Here is a 21,168-nt window from a genome sequence, read left to right on the forward strand (position 1 = left end):
ATTTATGAAGGAATAATATCATTAATGATCAATTCTGATTGCTTTTTATCACTAATTATAGTTGACTTTGTGTCCATATTTTACTATGCACCACTAAGTGATCCTTTTTGCCATCTTAAAACAGCAACAACTTTTCAAAAACAACTTTCACATCGACTATGCAATTACAGTAGCAGTGGTTCAATAATTACTGCTGTAAAAAATACAGTACAGCAACAGCAAAGTTAAAGTGACACTTTCAACAGCGCAATCAATGTTTGTTTATATTCCTGTGTGCTAAACATACTGCTAATATGAATGAGCTAGCTGCTAGGCTAATAGAGTGGTGGGGAGCAGAAAGGGGAAAACTTACACCCTTTTTAAATTGTTTCACATTTGAGGAAGAAGCCGACTGCTTTGTTGGGGGGGGGGGGGGGGGGCACTTGTTGAGGACGGACAAATAGCTCCTGGACAATTAGGAAAGCAGCTGAAGATCCACTGACCTGATTTGATTGGTTCTTCCGGTGTCCGACCAGGAACTAGACGGGGGGGCGGCGGTAGACTTGTAGACTTGTCCGTGTTGTGGTGTGGGGGGTTAAATCTAGAAAGTTCCTCGCTGCTGCTTGCTACGAACGTCCATGCTGTTTTACTAGTAGTTGTATGTGCCTCACGGCTTCCGTCCGTATTCGATACAAAACGCCAAACAATGATGGTGCATTCATGGCACCTGGGGAACAGCATATGGGGTGAAGTTGAACATTAATAAAACGGCGCTTGAATCGTAATTTACCGATACCCACAAACGCATCGCGGTGAATGTAGATTTCACCCGTCAATTGCATCCATAACCAGCGAATGAGCCCATGCATTCGCATCGATGTATCGATGAATATTATTATTGTGATTATTTTCCACGCCCTTAATGCGCTCCTGATGATGGGAACAAGTGGTTGAAGATGCAGCCTTTGGCCAGTAGGGGTCTCTGATGAGTCACACATCCCAGCTGCGGGTCTCTTTCTAGAAATAGGAATGAATCTTCTTGTGGAGTCGAGTGCAAAGAGCCGAACGGCGTTGACAGGCAAACGTGACCTCGTCGAGGCCGCCATGTCTGTTTATTGGATCTTCACACAGTGCATTTGCTTTCAATCACAATATATATATATATGTATATATATGTATATATATCATTTCATATCAATATAAAACTCCATTTGTGTGTAGAAACTATGCATCCAATACAGCAGCTTTGATAAATACATGAATATATGAATATATGGACTTGGAAGCTTTGGTACAGTGCGTTATAAAGTGGGCGTGGTTTGTGCGAACATGTGGGCACAGAGGGGAGAAAGACACGTTGGGGGGTTGGGGCGGGGGTAGGGGGTGTACGCTAAATCAGTGCTGTGTGATGACTTCATCCACATCAAGTGCTATGCGGTCCAGGCGGGCCCGCTGAGACTGCTGGCAGGGTGGGCACAGTGTGGGGGCGGCGGGGGCACCATGCAGCAGTAGGCCGCCTCCCCAACTTTACTTTGTGGATAGGGGATGGACACGCCCCCCTGCGGAGAGGGGAAGAAGGTGAAAAAAAGACTTGCTTCAGGTTGCGTCGACCTTTTTTGGTTTGTTATGGATTACCTGAACCATGCTACAGTGGTGGGGGGCCATTGGCGTGTAGCCCCCCAGCACCGGCTGCTGCACCCCCACCACGGGGGCGTAACCTGCCACACAGAAGAGATGGTGACCAGAGGAACCTTCAGGAAGGAACGCTGCGGCGTGACGGCGGTGATGGAGGAGAAGCAGCAGGAAAAGAGACCGGTTCACTGTGAGACCCTCAAGACTTCATCTCTGACAGTGTAACGGCCCCCTCCCCTGCTGCCGCGGTCCGCCCCGGGTCTGCGCGTGTGTGCGTGGGAGGGGTGTGGTTACCTGCGGGGTTGCAGCTGGGGGAGGCGGCTTTGACGGGGTTCTGAGGCGAGGTAGGATACTGGCCGTAGTAGAAGGCAGGCACCTGGAACACAACCTACGCGGTCATTGGCCTGTCAACTGCAGAGAGTGCCAGACCCCCACTGTCTCCAAAGGTGATGCGTACCTGCGGTGAAGGCTGGCAGTAGCTGTGGGGGTTGGCGGCGGCGGGGGGAGGAGGAGGAGGAGGAGGAGGGGGAGGAGCTGCATAGACAAAGTTCTGTGCGCTTGGGTAAAGGGGCGGGGCTTCCCCTGATGACTGACAGCTGACGGTCACGTGTGCAAACTGTGAGGACAGCTCATCCACCTGCGGAAGCCAACTGTTAGCGTGCAAACAGGAAGTTGGCAACCAAACAGGAAGTGTGGACACGTACGGCGGGGAATGGCTGCGACGGAGCGACGGTTAGCATCTGTGGGGCGGTGTAGGAGACGGACGAGTACACCTGAGACACACGTGGAGATAAAGTGTGTCACGCTAATTAGGAGTGTGTGTGTGTGTGTGTGTGTGTGTGTTACCTGTGGTGGCGGCTGCTGCGACGGAGCGCTTTGCATCTGGCTCCTGATTGGCTGCTGGCCAGCAGGTGGGTTGTACACCACGGGGGTTCCATCAGGGTTCAGGAAAGGCTGCCCTGAGAGGTCATTTCAAGGTCATGGCTGCACGCCGTGTGTGCGTGTGTGTGCGTGTGTGTTCATGTGTGTGCGTGTACCAGTGTGAGGGTTGACAAGGATGCTTCCGGGCGGGATCCCGTTCTCCAGGATGTAGGCGGGGTTTGCGGCGGGCTCGGCCATGGCGGTGGGGGAGGAGGGGTGGGGGCAGGCGGAGGAGACTCTGAAGAGCGAGATGGAGCCTGAGGGAGGATGAGAGGGAGGTGAGAGGCGATCACAGCATATCATAGCATGAACAAGACGCGAGGACGAGTGGAGGCGTGAGAGTCGGCATCTGAGGTGTGAAGTTAGCTGCTGGTGGCGTTCATCACGTGCTAGCAAGTCCTTCTCGACTTCTACTCCACGTTCCACGGGACGGACCAGACGCGTGGTGTGAGCGTTCGAGCGCTCGGCATGGCGGCGAGCAGACGTCCAAAGAGTTACCTGCTGCGCCTCGCCCGTCCCAGCCGTGACTGGCGGCCTGGTGAGGCTTGGGGGCGGGGCTGGTCCACTGGTAGGAGGAATCCGAGTCGGTGCTGCTCCACGGCGGGGGTTCGTTGCCGTAGCGACAGTCCGTGTCCGTGCTGCTCTGCCTGCTGCTCCCCGTCCAGCTGGAGCCCGAGCTGTCATGACTCCCCCTGCCAGACGGGCACGCCCACAATTACCCTGTGACCTCCGAAGGGGAGGCGGCCAACGAGCCACGTAGTACGCTCTACGAAGTACGCTCTAACGGCACACGTTACGTGCATGTCAACAAAACACAAAATAGCCAACAAGTCCACGAAAAAGGTTAACTCACTTAAGCCAATCACACACCTCAAGAAAGACACAATACTATACTAATACTACTACTACTACTGAAAATAATAATAATTGTATTATATGAATGAATACAAGTACATAATAATATGTATATGGTATATACTGTACAATATGTAATATATTCTATTATTATGTTATACAGTATATATAAAATACATTCATTCATTTCATGAGTTGATTCCATAATGCCAATCAAGTCAAATCCTTGACGATGAATTTGAAAATGTGATTATTGTTGCGTTCATGGCCTGCGTTGCCAGTTGGAGACGCTGCCTTCAATGTGTTGCAAATGACAATGGTGAACGTCGTACCTGAAGAGCTGCCTTCTCCTCTGGGTCTCGGCGTACGGGTTGCACTCCTCCGCAGTCCTGCATGAACGCACACACACACACACTGTCATTGGTGTCCCGCTGAAGGGTGAGAGGGGACGCGGGGGCACGGGGACACGGGGGCACGGCGGGCGAGGTTACCTGCTTTCTGCTTGGCCGCCCTCCTGCGTGCACGGAGGCTGCATTCAAAGAAAGAAGAACACCACAGAAGAAGAAACATTAAAGCATCTCCTTTGGAGCCAACGTGGGTGGAAAGAAAATCCAATAAAAATCATCATGGCGTCACTTGATGGATGTACAGTGGATCCCCACACGGAGGAGAATGATTGTCGTTTATTGGATCAGTTAATGATTGATTGATTGATTGATTGATTGATTGATTTCAGGCAGAAACACACCTCCTTCACCCTTGGTTGGTAATGATACGAACAGGTGACAGGTCAACTGTACTTCACTCATCATGTTATTAAGTGTTTTGGCACTGTATCTACAGTCCTTGAACGCACCACAGGTGTGTGATCATTATCTTGTGTTGAGTAGCGATACAGTCAAGTACATGAAATGTGTAGAATAATTATTCAGGGATTAAACCTCAAAGGTGTGTGTGGTGAGTAAATAATGGCAATTGAAGAGAGAAGTGGACGGACCTGGAGCTGAATTTTATCTAATAAAACTCACTTTTATTGTAAATGCTGATCCAAAATCATAACATGGAGCTACAGGAAGGGGGGCGGGGGGGAGTGAGCCATGTGTCCCAAATCGGCTAGCATTGGCATTCCCGTGTAAAGCAATCATTTCTTACCTCTTGGCTGAAGATTCTATCCCGCACTCGTTGGTATTCCTCCTCCCTCTCCTCCACAGACTTGCTTTGCTTCTCGCGTAAGGTGTAGCGTCGCGTCTGCGGGGGAGGACAAAAGCCATCGGTGGGCGTTCCAGGCAGCCACGCAGCTCGGCCTTACAAATGTAAAGCACAGACCTGCTCATCTGCGCTGTTGTCCCGCTTCAAGATGCTTTTCCAGTGATGGATCTCTGTGGCTTTGTCCTCGTGCACCTGATCCAGGAAACGCTGCTCTGGTCTGAGGAAAGAAATACTTTTCTTATTCCAATGTAAGCAAATCTACACGTTTCCCACAGGACTGAAATCTATTGGCCGCACCCCCCCTTCATGTCCCCAGTGAGTCGCTTTTCTAGAGGGATGACTGGAGGGGTCTGAATACTGGCTAGATTTAGTGACAAAGTGGCGACGCTCATCTCTCCTGCTCCGTCTTCTTATTCCCTGGCAGAGCAGGTGTGTATGAGGTGTATTGAGAAGCATGCGTTTATTTATGAGCGAGAGCCAACAGGTAGCGGCAAATGTATTTATGGCGGTCCAACTTTATCAGTGGCAGGCCGGTGTGGTAAACACAGCTCACATGCGAGTGCTGCTGGTCCGGTTGATGATGACAGACTTCCCCGTCTGGTCCACGTTGTGCTCCATGCCAAAGTAGGCCGCCACCCTGTGGACCAGCATGCGGTGGTAGGACGACATGTGGGGGAACCTTTTGAAGGGGCTGCAGGGAGGAGAGGAGGGAAAGGAGTGAGAAGGGATTCATCCTCACCACCTTCACGTGAAAGAGGATCCAACGGCAAACCCATAAATTAGCCTATTCCATCTTTAATGGGACTTAGCATGAATAATTATGTTCATCCAAGCTGCTGGTGGCTCCATGAGGAGACAAGGACGTGTTCTCCTTCACACGCACGCCCACACGCACGCCCACCTATCGCTGGTGATGAAGTCCATCATGTCCTGCTCCAGCTTGAGCAGCATCATGCGGTCCCTGGGGTTACTGTTGAGGGTGTCCACGATGAAGCGCTGCAGATCGATGCCGGTGGAGTCGGTGTACTCCAGGCTGGACTCTGCCAGGGAGAGAGAGAGAGAGAGAGAGAGAGAGAGAGAGAGAGAGAGAGAGAGAGTGATGTGTTAATACGTCCAGCTGATGATGCCAGTCATTCCATCCCGACGCGCACCTTTGGAGAGTTTTTTCTTTCCGTCGGCTTCCTGCTCCTCTTCCTCTTGACGGGAAGTGGCGTCTTCCTCGCTGCGGGCGGGCGAGACGACGGATGTGGTCTACGAGGGGGAAGGGGCGAGTGATGAGCTGCGGTGGCGAGGGGGGGAGAAGTGCGAGGGGCGTTACCTGGTTGTCTTCCTGCGAGTCCTCGCACACGGCCATGCTGCGCACCAGCTTGCCTTTGGCCTGAACAACAAATCACGCGGCTCGGATGCGTCCGTGTTCCGCTGCTGATGAATGTGAGGCGGGAATATTTCAGCTTACCTTGACTTTTTTCTTTGGCTGCACGTGCTTGCAGAGGGTCTGCGAGCGACAACAATACGAATGTGACGTGTGTGTTGTACATTATTAATGCACTACACAGGGAGCCGTGGCGTACCTGCTGCTCCGGCTTCCTGTCCTCGTCCTCTTTCGGAGTGCTGCAGAGGGAGGGCACAAAGGGGGGAGGCGGGGAGCGGCCGATGACATCACAAGGCCCCGCTTGGTGGGCGTCGTCACCCTCGACCACTGCGTCCATCATACGTCTGCACTGCACACGAACCCTCAGCTTGGTTTGATCGGTGTGTGTGTGTGTGTGTGTGTGTACCTGTGTGGGGTTGTTCAGTGGAGAGCCTCGCAGGTGAATGATGAGGTCATATATCCCATGTTCCCACGGGGCAGCCAGAAACGCAATTATCCTCTTTCGCCTCGCTCCTCTTCCTCTCTTTGCTTTGGCGTTCTCTGGGCAGGGAAAAAAAATGCCTGAAGAGATTGAAATAAAAAAATGTTATTGGTTGGTTATTGTACATCAAAAACACACACACACACACTCCTACCCCACAGCTGCTGCAACACAAAGGCATAGCTGCTGGGGATGACATCAAGTCGCACAGCTTAAGTGTGTGTGTGTGTGTGTGTGTGTGTGTGTGTTGTCCTCCATCCAAGCTTTCCAAACGCCCTCCTGGCCTGACAGCTAATTGCTACTTAAAGCCTATTACTGGAAGTGTGTGTGTGTGTGTCTCTATAGGCCTCTACTTGCATGTGGCTTTTGTGCATTCACATATATGTACGTGTGTGTGTGTGTGCTCGTGTATTTGAACGTGTCCGGGAGCTTTTCTTAGAAGCGGCAGCTGTGCGGAGCATCATCCGATACGCCGGTGCAAGATATTCCCGGAATAGCGGACCCGCTGTCTGATCCCAAAGATGCACACTCCATGCAGGAGGAGGGAGACGGCGATTCAAAAGGGCCGACGCATTCCGCTGGAACACAACGCTCCGGGGGACGTTTACCCCTGCAGACGCAATAATGAGCTGCGAGGATGCGAGGGGTCCCAAAACGAGGAAAACGCCGGGCTAAAGTGGTGTAATGGATGCCAACTGGTGCAGCTGTGGGAGAGCAAGTTGGTCAACCTCCCGACCTTCTCGCTCCTCAGGAGTCCCGCTGGACATCCAGTTGGCAGCTAGGGCTTTTAGCTCAGTGTTGTGGTCCACTCTGGTGGTGTGGGTCTCGCTCCGGGCGTATGTTGCTGGCATGTTGGTCAACCCCACTCCTTGGACACAGAGTCGGCGGCGCAGGCTTTTAGCTCAACGGCTGTCGAGCTCTCCACTCTTGTTCTGTGGTACGAGGCCTGCGAGGTCTATGGTGGCATCCCGTATCTCACACTGGACACACAGGTGGCAGATCGGGGATTTAGCGCAATAGCTAGCGCTCTCGGCTCTCATTGTGCAGGGCAATCGGTGGGGCGCCTCTTCTACACAACAGGAACAAATTAGCTTTTTGGGTGTTCTCCGTGTTGGATGCTATGGAATTGTGGAACGTTCCGTCTTTGCATGTCACCCTCACAGAGGTGGGCTGGACGGAGGGCGTGCTAGAACATCACGGATGATATGTAAAGCAGGATGCGACTAAGACGCTGCAGATGCATGCAGAGGACGAGGATCCTCAGGGGGGGCTTTGGAGGTGAAGAAAGGTGACGAAAGAAGAAGAACGGGATGTAGGCTACAGCGGTATGGGGAGGGGAGGTGTGGACTCCGGCCCCATTTTTGAGCCGCATAAGCGTCCGGGACTGCCCGGGGAGGAGGTGTGACACGATCATTAGAGCGTGACGGATGGCGGCGAGGCGGCGAGGAGCGCCAGCTTCGCCGACATCATCATCCATCTGCTGCCTTGGAGGCGCTTACTCGCCAGGACGCCTTTCTTGTGCCGCCAAAAGCTGCCTGGCGCCGCAACACGGACATGCGGCCCCGCTGGGAAGCGGTCCAGAAGCTACTTAAGGCGGCCATTGTTCGGCCAAACAACCTGCGCCGAGCGCTTTACAAGCCTGTTAGAAGAAGAGCAATCCATGGCGGTGTGTGTGTGTGTGTGCACCTTCTAGCATCTTTAGCGGAATAAAGGGCTCCGGTGGAGATTGTTTGTGTTTTGCCGCTGCTTGAGGAGGAGGAGGATGTTTACTCGCTCTGCTCACAGCTCATTATGGAATCATTCCACCAGCCTACAAAGCACGTCTCTTGTTTGAAATGCTGATTTCGGCTTTTTGTTTTGTTTTTTTTGCCGAGCCGTCCTCCATCATAACAGCGTGTCTGTGTGTGTTTGAGACATGACGGCCGTGCATCCTTTAGCACCCGTGAAGTTGAGCAAAGAGAAAGTAAAAATGTAGGTTGCATTGTTCTGACGGCACCTGTGCAGCCGCAGACAGCTGCGTCAAAACTGATGTGGGGGGAAAAAAACTGCCCACATTTTGTATTTTTTTGCCTGTAAAAACTTTTTTTTAATCTATATAATCCACTCTTCTTATGATCATGACACATGTGGTGGGTGGGGTGGGGGGGCTCACGTTGTGGGCAAAGTTACAAAACAGGTGTCATGTTCAACGTGCCAGTGACCCATATTAACAAAAGCCACCAAGAACCTCTCGGGTCCACTTTTCCTGGACCGGACCCCCCCGATGTGTCGCATTACCGTTGACCCGGGCCTGGCTTGACAACGCCGGCTATTTTTACTCGGAAGCGGCGGGGGTGTGTGTGTGTGGGGGGGGGGCGGACCTGCTGCTGCGGGGCTTCAGCCGGCTGTCAACGGACGCTCCGGTTATGCTAAAATACGTTCAGAGAAACTTATTTGAAAATAAGGATACGATCAATCGAACATATTTGCAAAAAGTAGATGATAAAAAATCTTCACGCACGTTGAAAAAATATGTCGTTACTACGCGCGTGCTGTCAGGACTTCGGATGCTAAGTTAGCCAACAGCGATTCATAAAAAAAAAAAAAAAACGTTTATCCAACAAACATCTCGACGTTTATGTCGCATTATGTCCGTCCCGAGAGACAATCGTGACGGCGGTGTTGTTGATTCCGCCCGGGGCGAGTGAGTGCGAGGACGCCGGTGGTCTTACCGTCAGAAGATGGAGGTCTGCTGCCGGTGTGAAGCTCCTCGCGGTGGGGTGATTGTGAGGTAAGGCGCTCCTCCTCCTCCGTCTTTTGCTCGACTCTGCCGGCACGAGGAAGGAGGAGGGGGCGAAGTCGAAGCCACGCGACCCCACTCACCTGGCCCCGCCCCTTTACTGTAACATAACACAACAACACAAAAAATATGACAACACACTGCAGGAGCACAACACGGTGTGCACTCCGGACAGGAAATACAGACATCAACACATATCATAGCAACCTAGCTGAAGGACAAAATATGGTGCATTCACAATTTATTTATTTTTAAAAATCCTTTCTCTAAAAAAAAAAGCCAATTTCCATATTTGAAAGCAGAAAGATCTCCAAGGAGCTCCTTTCCTGCCGGCTGACAGTTGTCTAGGTGCGATGCCGCCTCTTTGACGTGTTAATTGTTTCTTAGCATCCAGCAGCGGCACGTTATTATTATTAATATTAGCGCCGACGCTAATTAGCACATACGAAGGAAGCTCCACTTTCTTCTCCCGCACTTCCGAGAGCAAAGCACTCGGCCTTACAAGCACTTCCGAAAACTTCATGCAACTGGGTCAGCTCCTATTAATCGTAGTCTCATTCAAGAGCACATTCATTCATTCACGGCGGCCATTATTCAAAGAGGCAATTAGCCGTCATGTGACCTGCCAGCACACCAATAAGTAATAAATGCAGCCTCAAGGAGAAGGGGAGAAACGGTAGGAAAATGAGAGCAAAATTCATCTCAACATAGTCTTTGTTTCATTGTCTCCTAAACAATATTTCATCTTGTGTAGTAATACTGCATTACAAGGGGGTGGTACTGTCTATTACAGACTGTCTTTGTTTCATTGTCTCCTAAACAATATTTCATCCTTTGTAGTAATACTACATTACAAGGGGGTGGTACTGTCTATTACAGACTACATAGTCTTTGTTTCATTGTCTCCTAAACAATATTTCATCTTGTGTAGTAATGCTGCATTACAAGGGGGTGGTACTGTCTATTACAGAGTGTCTTTGTTTCATTGTCTCCTAAACAATATTTCATCCTTTGTGGTAATACTACATTACAAGGGGGTGGTACTGTCTATTACAGACTGTCTTTGTTTCATTGTCTCCTAAACAATATTTCATCCTTTGTGGTAATACTACATTACAAGGGGGAGGTACTGTCTATTATAGACTGTCTTTGTTTCATTGTCTCCTGAACAATACTTCATCCTGTATAATAATACTGCACTACAAGGGGGTAGTACTGTCTATTACAGACTACACAGTCTTTGTTTCATTGTGTCCTAAACAATATTTCATCCTGTATAGTAATACTGCACTACAAGGGGGTAGTACTGTCTATTACAGACTACAGTCTTTGATTCATTGTGTCCTAAACAATATTTCATCCTGTATAGTAATACTGCACTATCACTTTGTGATGTAGGTGAAAAACATGAGATCTTTGCCCCCCCCCCCCATTTTTTCTACTAACATATCAACTTTTTTTTACTTCGTAGAATCTCTTATCATATGATGTACTTTCACTTTATTTCCGGATTGATACTTTTTCCGCAAGCTAATGTCCCCAAAATAGCCACTTTATTTTGTTTGTCTCTCATATTGATTTTAATATTTAAACTTGTGCTTCTAAAATGACAATATTTTCCCTTAAAATATTGTATTATTCTTGTCAAATTATTTCTATTTTCTCTTAACACTTTGACTTTATTTTGCTAAAATAATTGCTGAATTTTCCTTTTTTAAAAGTCCGATTCTAAAAGTGATGAATCTTCTGTGAAAACACAAAAGAACCAACTACAAAGATGAATTTGGTGTGGACGGGTTGGTGTGTGCGGAATGTGTGTGACGTAAAAGCGCTACACACACACACACACACACAGGCACACCTGTTGTGGTCAGTATGGCAGGCATGCGTGCACAGCGGAGACACACAGACCCGTTGGCGCTGCATTTCCTGCGTCGGCCTGTGGTTAGTTACATAAACACACTTCATTAAGAGGGTGCACAGCTGAGGGTGGTATTTCGGAGCGGGTGTCACACTACTTACGTCAGTTCCAGAGCCTCGCCGAAGTGCAGGGACGTCCGCTTACCGGCACCTCCATCAAGGCCGGCTTGGCTTTTCAGGGCGGGACGCACGGCGACTTCCAGGCAGCGTCCGAGCCCGTCACTGTTGAAAAGAACCCGTAGGAAGCGTCATGTGAAATGTCATATTATCATTTTAAGTCTGTTTAGTTGCTCGCTAGGCCGGGGGACAGCAGTCCCGTTATAATGTGTTTATTACAACAGTTATGTTATTTGTTTCCAGCAGGACATGCATCAGCGGGGCGTGCACGCCGTGCACGTGAACGCAACTAACCGCCCCAATCATCATCCGGCGTGTCAAAGAGATGGAATGACACCTCAACAAGTGAGGCTCATAAATATTAACGGCAGCCTCATGCATATTCAGCGGGGTTGCTATGAATATTTAAAGTATGATGGAGCGTGCGGCCGGCCGGGCAGACAGCCTCAGACAAGAAACAGACAAATAGTCCTTCCTCCCTCCTCCTTCACACAGCGACATCCATTCTAATTAGCATGACATCATTTCTATGATTGGGTTTGCGTGTGAGATATGGCTTGGTGTAAGAAAAATGGCTTCTGTAATACAATCCACGGTCGCTGTGCCGCACACAAATACGAAAGGCTCCAAACAAAACGATGCAAAGTGTGCACAACAAAAGGACAAGCGTGGAAATATACTGTAAACAAAGAAGGAAACTGCTCTAGATGTGAAGAGGTGCATCATAATGTCACACATGTATTAGCATAGGGAGTAAATAAAGTCGCAAGTTTTACTAAAAAGTATTACTCCTTCTTTTATATCCATTGGGGGCGCTATTGTGTCTCAGTCTGTCGTCATAACAAAAAGATGACACGGTAAATATTTGAAAGTAATTAACCTTCCTCTTGTGTTAGCTTTATGCTATCATCTCTTATGTTAACGGGTGGGTTTTGACCCATGTATTGAATCAGCTATAAAATACACTAAAAACAATAAGTTACCATCAGAACAATAAGCTTCTCATCTCTTGGTTACAATTCCACCCTCGGCCATCTCTGTGTGGAGTTTGCGTGCTCCCCCATGCAACATGCTAGGTTAATTGGCCACAGGTATGAATGTGAGTGTGAATGGTTGTTTGTCTATATGTGCCCTGTGATTGGCTGGATTGGCACCAGTCCAGGGTGTACCCCGCCTCTGGCCCCAAGACAGCTGGGATAGGCTCCAGCACCCCCCGCAAGCCTCGTGAGGAAAAAGCGGTAGAAAATGAATGAATGAATATAATAAATATAATATAATAAATAATAATAAAATATTGGTTTTAATACTTTTGGTGTGGGCATGTAGGCCTTTTTTGGTCACTAAGAATCATATCAATAAATTAAAGGTTCTTTTGTTACCTGGCTATTACTGAGGGCTATAGAACATATCTTAATATATATATATATATATAAATCAATTAGTTTTATTTATTTTCTCATTTTAGTATTAATCACTAAAGAAACATTTATGGTGTTCGGGTCAATTTTGACTAATATATATTAATGTCAAGAAGAGGTAGAAAAAGTGATTGTTTTCAGCAACAAAATGAGAAGAGAAGCTGGTTGCTAATTGTGCACTTATGATTTCAGTTTTGGCTCAAAATATTGCTTTATAGTCATATTATTATAACCGACCTTAACAATACAGTGGTCATAATTTCAACCAGACCATTTTAAAATGTAGTTAAAAAAAAAATTTTTGGTTTTTATTTTGTTGAAATAGAGCTTCCTGACAAAGTCAAAAAGCCTTGATTTGTTATGTGATTCTTTTTATGCATTAAAATGTAAAACAAGAGGAGGGTTATTGAAATGAATCAATTACCACTGATAAAGGTTCTTTTTTGATATATGTTTTTGTAGCGACTGGAGTACTGCGTGTGGCTCTGAGCTGTGATACAGGGGTTGATGACAGGGGTGACTTACATATTTTGGTGAGTTTTCATGCACGTTAAGCCCCTCAAAAATGCAAGAAAAGTCTCAGAGACCATTTGGAAAATTGAAGGAATGTATCATTTGCACTGTTGGATCTTAAGGAGGTTCTAAGTAGAGCTTCAAAATGAAAAAATAATAAATGTGAATTTATATTGCAAACAAACATTGAAGTGAAAGATGCTGTTTATCAACGAGTAGCTGAAAAATGGCTTCGTGGTTGATGCCAGTGTTTCCAGGAGGTGGTGAAGGAGGGCATCCACTGTCTGGAACTGAGGTCCATTTTTGTCAACTTCCCTTGCCATTCACCCTCAAATGTTCTTCATTGGGTTAGGATGAGGGGAAGACGCAGGATGCCATTCATGATGGAAGCCCGTGTGCAAAACATCTCAGGTGGGATCTCCTCGTCATGCCAGTAACATTGGAATCCATCAGGACCATCAAGCGAGAAGAAAACTTTCTTCCACCTTTGAATGTCCCATGTGCGGCGCTCTCCTGGAAATTCCAAACGTCCATTTTTGCGGCCTTAAGAAGAAGATGAGTCCTTTGAAGATGTTTTTATCCTTCTTAAAAGCCTTCTCCGGCAGATGGTGTCTGATGGTTATTGGACTCCACTCGGCACCAGTAACAACCTCCATTTGGGTCTTGACGGACAGCCAATGGCTTCACAGTTTTTCGGGTCTACCAAGTGACGTTTTATCCCATGAGCTTCAGGATGTTCTCCAGAAGTTTGAGATGACTCGACAATGTCTGACTGCGTCCGACGTCAGCAGCAATGGTGCGATGCCAGAGGCCTCGCTTATGCAGCTCAGCCATCCCATAGCCTTCAGAGAGAGAAAGCTTTTGTTGCCTTTGCCACCAAGAGACCGTGACCTTGTGAATACGTGACACTAGGTCACATTCAATACACATTTTGGCCAACATTTTGCCTTTTAAAGACTTCTAATCAGCTGATGAACAGCCTATTTCACTTCAATGCTTCTTTAGGTTGCCGTTCTTTTTGCATTTTAAAGCTCTACTTAGAACCTTCTTAAGATCCAACAGTGTAAAATGTACATTCTTAACATTTTTTTTTTTTAATGTTTCAGAGCAGTTTCAAGATGGCCCCAATGACTACACAGGAAACACTGCACACCGTATGCGTTATTTGCGGAACATTGATTAGGACGTTAAATGCACCTTTGTCCGCATTTACACCAAAAATCACATCAAATGTGTTCGCCCCACACCTCCAGCTGGTCTTAGTAGATCAACTTCAACGTGGACCAAGTTTGAAGCGGCAAACTAACAAAAAGGCGTGATGCATGTGCCATTTCGGGAAAGTGCGCCATGGTTTTTAGATGCGTCAGCAACGGTCGGTGTTACAAAACCGACGAGTGCAAAGGCAGGACCGGGTGTGGGCGGATGGGTTTTTGCAGGGCAAGGATTTTTTATTTTGTGATCAATGACGACTGACTCACAAGCGGGAGCAAGGGGGGAGGGGGATTGGACTCCAACCCACCCAGGGACCGCCCACCAGGAGATGTGCAGGAAGTGCACCTGTTCGGCAGAAGAAGAGAGACGGCTGTGTGGGCTCACGGTGGTCTCTTGACGGATGCTCGACAGGATGCTGAGCTACCACACACACACACACACACAATCATCTCACCTCTTGGTGGTGGGTGTAAACTCCCTCCTCATGTTCTTCTTCTTCTCCTTCTTAAAAGCCATCACTCCATCATCTTCCTTGCTGATTGTGAGCTTGACGGCTCTTCACAGGCGCGCAAATCTAACACACCCCTCCCTCGGGCGGCCCACACTGGTGGGAAGCTCAGGCGGCGTCTTCATCAGGGTTGGCTTGTTTGTTCCTGCCTTGGAAACACAACACAAGCGTTTGAAGAACAGAGACCCCCTCTGACAGCTTTTAAATGGAAATGTTCATTTGTATCTGGTGGGGGTGGGGGGTGGGGGGGTTCATTAACCCAGCATATTGCCTGAGAGGCCATTGTGGATTTCTGATGTGCGTGCTCAAAGCGGGACCATCGTATAACAAGCGATTGCTGTGCACAATTCATCCCATTGGTAGTCATGAAATTAGGAATGATCTGTTCCAGGGTCAAACTGCGGACCTTTGAGGTTTGAGATATTGATCAACTCTTGTGTGCAGCACACCTGAGATGGTCCAGGGCTGGTGATGAAGGGGATTTTTATTATTTTTTTTATTCCCACCATCTTTCTTTTCCTATCTGCTCCCATCTGTGTCATCCCCACTTGGCTGCTGTGGATGCTTCCTTCCTTTGCCACCCACATGCCATCTTTTTCTTCCTCCGCAGCTCCTGTAACGCTGTGCGAAAAAAGAGAAATAGCAAAACAATGTAACGGCAAAGCCAATTGAACAATACACGCATTTACGGGCTCGTTATTGAGCGCTGTAAAACATTACAAACACCTCCTGTCACACTGACCTGCAAGCCCCACCCCCTCCTCTCCACTCCGCTCTCCCTCGGCAACGGGCATCATGGCCTTAAGCTGCGTGGCACGGCTATTTATATTTGTTCCTAATGAGGCAAAGAGTTCTCTGCCAGCCATAGCAACCGTCTCTATGGATACCCTGCACTTGGATACCAGATCCCATCCTGCTTTAAATGTCCTATTATGGGCTGCGCCTTCCCCTGTGTATGCTAGCCTAATTAATTCTGAATTATCGCCCCCTTCGCGGTGTGAGCGGCGTGGGGATGGGCGAGCGCGGTGGAGAGCTGGAGGTGCAGCCTGCAGCATCCTCCCAAAAAAAACCAAAAAAAAAAACACTTTTTTGTGTTCCCGGCATCAAAATGGTGGTACGATGTAGAACTGGAGCAACATCTTACCATTAATTATTCCGCAATAAAGAGCAGTTGATGAATATACACAGGAGGTCATGTGACTGAAGTGTCACCATGTGACCACAGCTGTTGGTCGACTTCTTTTTACACTTGTGTCATGTCAAAATATGTTAGCAAGTTATTAAAAGTGCAGTATTTGTTTTATGGTGTTTACCTTCTTTTTACACTTATTTACGTAAAAAAGTTGACATGGTATCAAAAGTATCATGTTGTTTTAAAAAATATATATTTTACACTTGTGTTACTTATGTCCAAAAAATGTTAGCAAGTTTTTGTTAGCATGTTTTTTTGTTTTTAAAGGGACCTATTATGCTCATTGTGGCCCCTTTGTATTGACTTGCGGACTCCTAAAGAGCAGCTCCACCCCTTAACCCGCACAGAAAGCTTTCTAGATCTTCCAGATTCTGCACCTCTTTCTGCAGCGTTTCCATGGACTTCCTGCAATTGACCCAAAAAATCTGTTTAATTTACTCCACCCAGGTACGCCCACATCGCTGCGATTGGTCACACTCCCAAGCATTCCTGAGGACTTCTGGACAGCTGTCAAGCTCATTTACTTACACAAAATACCCACAGTTAGGACACAGTTAAATTGTTACTTACGGCTCGCTCTTCGGACGCTTCAACACGACCGAGTAATACTGGAAAGGCGTCGGAGTTCAGCAACAGGTGGATAGTCCAGCTTCATGAAGTCCAGCTTTTCCCATGTTCACGTTCCTGTGTGCTGCTTTGGAATCACAAACCTCCAACCACTTGATGCTTGCGTCTTTAAGAAAGCTAAACAAAATGATGTTTCCGTTACACTGGAACATTTGCTGCGTGCCATTGCTAACATGGTGAACAGAGCTAAGCGAAGATGGAGGAGGACGTATGGAGATATAAGGAAGTCCGGGCTGCACCGACGTCAGTAGAACTCATTAGGAAAAAAGTCATTAGGAAAAATTTATGGAAAATAAAGTTAGCAAGTAATAAAAACTTGGGTGTTAACTTCTTTTTACACAAAAGTTAGCAATACCAATTTTCCAGGACTGAAATCCGATACTGACCACATGGATGAATTATTTTCCAATGTATTGATGATGAATTGGCATGGGGGGGGGGCGTATAAAGGGGGAAATCAGGACAAATCCAAGGTCCTTTGACTGCCCCCCCCCAGAAAAAAGGTAATTACTACTAGAATGAGTAAATTAATCGTCGGATTATTAAGGGATGGCAAGGTAATGTGATTTTTACGAGATCCAGAATCCGACTTATGATATGAGAAGAGGACAATATGTTTTTTAGATAAAAACATATTTGACTTACTTTTGGAAGAGAGCTTCCAGAGGATGAGATGGCTTCTTTAAGGGGACTTTGCATGAGAGAGTACATTGGTGGAGCTCGAGCAGGACTTCCAGGTGAGTGAGAGAGCACTTGGCAAACCCGATGTCTAACACCGCTGAGAAAGGCTGCTCATCTCGTACGATGAATTCAATTATTTTTCAGGTTATTATTTTACAGTGGGTAACCTATTTTCATAGGCAATTCCAAATTGTCCATAGGTATGAATGTGAGTGTGAATGGTTGTTTGTCTATATGTGCCCTGTGATTGGCTGGCCACCAGTCCAGGGTGTACCCCGCCTGTCTCCCAAAGACAGCTGGGATAGGCTCCAGCACGCCTGCCATCCTCATGAGGGTAAGCAGTATAGAAAATTGATGATTTTTAACCTATTTTTACATGTGTTATTTACATGTGTCAACAAAAGTTTCAGCGTCAACCAAATGTGGTCGTTTTTTTGTAGGTTTGGCAAGGCTGGCACATCCACTTAGTAAAAGGTGAAATAATAATAGCCACAGTTTAACCCTGGAACAGAGGATTTGTGTTTGTATGTATTCTCTCCATTGGGAAACATCACTTTGGTGGCCACCGAAAGTTTATAAAAAAAAACAACTTTATTAGCACAGAAGTGCTGCTTTTTCCAGACACCTCCTGCCACAAAGTGAGACAGCCAATCCATCCTTTTTTTGTTTTACAAGGACACACACACACACACACACACACACAAACTGAAAAAGACAGTGGTGGTGTCTTTGTATTTCCAGTGATGCTTGGTAAAAATGTTTCCTTGCAGGTGACAGCTGAAAGCACAGGTAGTCCCGTGCACACACACACACACACACACACACACACAGGAAGAGGCCCTGACAGGTGCTGCATTGTTATGGCATGTCCAACTCTGCCAGCTTGTTTGCCTCAGACCTCTCACCCTGTGATGACTCACTGAAGATGAGATGAGACGAGACGAGGGGGTGGGGTGGGGGGGTGAGAGTGGGGGGGGTGGGGACGGTGGCTTAGACTGTGACGCTGACATAGTTGGCGTGCTAAGAAGGTTAAGTCAATCATATCATTAATGCTATGTTGGGAGGTTGCCCTCTGCTTTGGTGTGTCCGTGTGTGTGTGTGTGTGTGTGTGTGTGTGTGTGTGTGTCTGGCCTGAGTCCCAGCAGAGCAGGTGGCAGCAATGACGTCCGACAACTTCCCAGCACAAACACACTTTCACTCTCCAGCAAGGTGTGCTCATCATCATCCAGTGTGTGTTCTTACACAACCACCTGAGTGCACATACAATCAAAACAATGAGGACAAAATGACATGGAAAACCAAAAAGACAAACATACGTACGTAAAAAGACAAAATGAGGAAAAAACAAAGAAGGCTGCACATACATATAATATGGGCTGCATGGCGGACGAGTGGTTAGCACATAGCGAGGAGACCCGAGTTTGATTCCACCCTCGGCCATCTCTGTGTGGAGTTTGCATGTTCTCCCCGTGCATGCGTGGGTTTTCCCCGGGTACTCCGTTTTCCTCCCACATTCCAAAAAGATGCTAGAATGTGGGTGGGAATGGTTGTTTGTCTATACGTGCCCTGTGATTGGCTGGCGACACTTGTCCACCGTGCAGCCTGTATGTAAAACAACATGAAAAAAGTGAGGTGTATATAAACAAAAGAGAAAAGTGTAAATAAAACAAAAACTATGAAAAAAAGGGTATACAGTAGTATGAAAAAGTGTTTTAAACATTCCTGATTAGGGTTTTTTTGCATGTTTGTCACAAAAACAAATGTAACACAAAATGCACTTTTTAAATGAATTATTAAGTGATAAAACATATCCATGGGCCTGTGTGAAATAGTGATCACCCCTGTTAAAATATGACATCCACAAGTGTGGAACAAGTTATAAAACAATTTCTAAAGCCGTTATCCACAAATGGATAACCAGGAGTGGCCGGCCAACCAAAATGACCCCAAGAGACCAGCGAAAACTCATCCAAGAGGTCACAAAAGGCCCCACAACAACATCCAAAGAAGTTGAGGTCTTATGGTGGAAGACTCCACCATAAGAAAGACACTGGGCAAAAACGGTCTGCATGGCAGACCAAGACCAAAACCACTACTGAACAAAAACAACATTGAGGTTCATCTCAATCTCAAAAATGTGAAGCACAAAAACAAAATGAGAAAAACATAGGAAGTTCAAATTTAAAAACTAAAAAAAATAATGATGTATAAGACAAAAATGATAAAACAAAAATGAGAAAGTGGATATAAAAACAAAAAAACAAACAAACCGTGTCCATGAACCATCAAAAAGAGAAGAGAAGAGGAGTGTGTAATAGAGGTTTATTTTTCTGTGTTGTTGTGCAAGTAGAGGTTTCATGTCCTACAGAGGTCACGTGCAATGGATGCTGCAACACAAACATCTCAGGAATATTGCAGTCTTCATCATCACTTTCTTTCCTACACTCCCACACATCTTTGTGGTGGGGGTGAAAAGGAGAGCTGCAGCAAGAAAATAAAAAAGGAAGAAGAGGTGGTGGTGGTGGCGGAGGGTGAGCGAGAGAGAGAGCGAGAGAGAGAGAGAGAGAAAGAGAGAGAGAGCCAGGAGGTAGTTGTTATAGTAACTGCATCTCCATACCTGTCAATCACAGCTATTTCAAGCATCTCCGCTCCTATGGGTTGGGTGGTGGTGGTGCAGGGCTGGAGAGATGCTTTAGCTGAGGAGGAATCATCAGCCAAGCAATGATATCCTGGCACACTTGTCAAATTAACACCCATCAACGCGCCGCGCCTTGCTTTTCCCTCTCTCGCTCACATTTCTCACTTTGTGGCGTCAAACGCACAAAGAAAGTCGCACTCTGCAGATTTGCTCGAAAACGCTGTGAGATGATGTCCATGAGTTGCTAAAAAAAAAAGAAAAAAACGAACAGTATTTTTAATTTATGTGAAAATTGCTTCAGGATGCGACGACTCCATCAAATTAACACCAAACGATTGATTCATTTTATTTTACACACGAAAAACTATAATAAAAAAAAACTAATAAAACCATTAAGAAATTCTATACAAATGGAAACTTTCTCCACAATTATGTCATATTACCAAGCAGACGTTTCAAAAATAGCTCATATGACTCAAGTATCAGTACTTTGATATTGGGATTTGAGAATCAATTTTACAGCTAAAGAGCACATCAGGAGTAAAAAGCCTCAAAATACACCTCAAAATACCATCACACCTGATGCATGATGCTGCACAGGAAGTTACATGAGCTAAACCGGAAGACACCAAGGGGATTAACTTCTTCGTATGCTCGCCCCATCTCATCCAATCGATCGAGATTACAAAAAAATATATAATTCATAACTTCCATATGTGCCGATTGACAAAAATAGACACATACAAATTAGACCTTAAATGACATTAGTCACTTTTGTACACATTTAACGGTCTTCTTACAAAACCTAAACTAATTTAGTGTAAGAAACAGGTTAATAGGTCTTGCTAACGTTTCACAGCATATATGTAAATCTTGTATTTAACTCACCTTGGTTGTGACTAAAGCATCAAAATTAAAACGTATTTGTGTAAAGTGTCCCAAATGACTTCAGGCCGTCGTGTACGGCGGCCAAAAACAAAACAGGGGGCGGCCATTGTCGCAGCCATCTTAGTCGAGGGGCGACACTTTGCCGTTTGTCCGCAATGTAAACGCAACAAATATTTAAATATTAAATAATTTTCTTTAACTCACCTTAGTTGTGATTAAAGCAGCA

General features: G+C 46.6%; 1 protein-coding gene across 1 annotated transcript; it reads right to left on the reverse strand.

The window, feature by feature from the left end:
• Positions 1 to 417: 417 nt before the first annotated feature.
• arpp21 (cAMP-regulated phosphoprotein, 21) lies at positions 418 to 17,568 on the reverse strand. Its single transcript, XM_078791861.1, is given in 26 exon segments — positions 418 to 1,538; positions 1,615 to 1,697; positions 1,906 to 1,987; positions 2,069 to 2,303; positions 2,305 to 2,384; positions 2,458 to 2,570; positions 2,649 to 2,789; positions 3,031 to 3,224; positions 3,720 to 3,776; positions 3,879 to 3,916; positions 4,540 to 4,635; positions 4,714 to 4,813; positions 5,150 to 5,287; positions 5,498 to 5,636; positions 5,748 to 5,847; positions 5,915 to 5,974; positions 6,053 to 6,091; positions 6,168 to 6,317; positions 6,375 to 6,529; positions 9,161 to 9,328; positions 11,090 to 11,167; positions 11,251 to 11,370; positions 14,863 to 15,065; positions 15,366 to 15,537; positions 16,679 to 16,841; positions 17,381 to 17,568. Coding segments are annotated over 21 exon segments (2,322 nt in total). The 5' UTR covers positions 11,115 to 11,167; positions 11,251 to 11,370; positions 14,863 to 15,065; positions 15,366 to 15,537; positions 16,679 to 16,841; positions 17,381 to 17,568; the 3' UTR covers positions 418 to 1,409.
• Between the last annotated feature and the right edge of the window lie 3,600 nt (positions 17,569 to 21,168).

This window comes from Doryrhamphus excisus, linkage group LG7 (assembly GCF_037039965.1).
Source record: "Doryrhamphus excisus strain RoL-2023G ecotype Guam linkage group LG7, RoL_Dexc_Guam_v1.1, whole genome shotgun sequence".
Lineage (NCBI taxonomy): Eukaryota > Metazoa > Chordata > Actinopteri > Syngnathiformes > Syngnathidae > Doryrhamphus > Doryrhamphus excisus.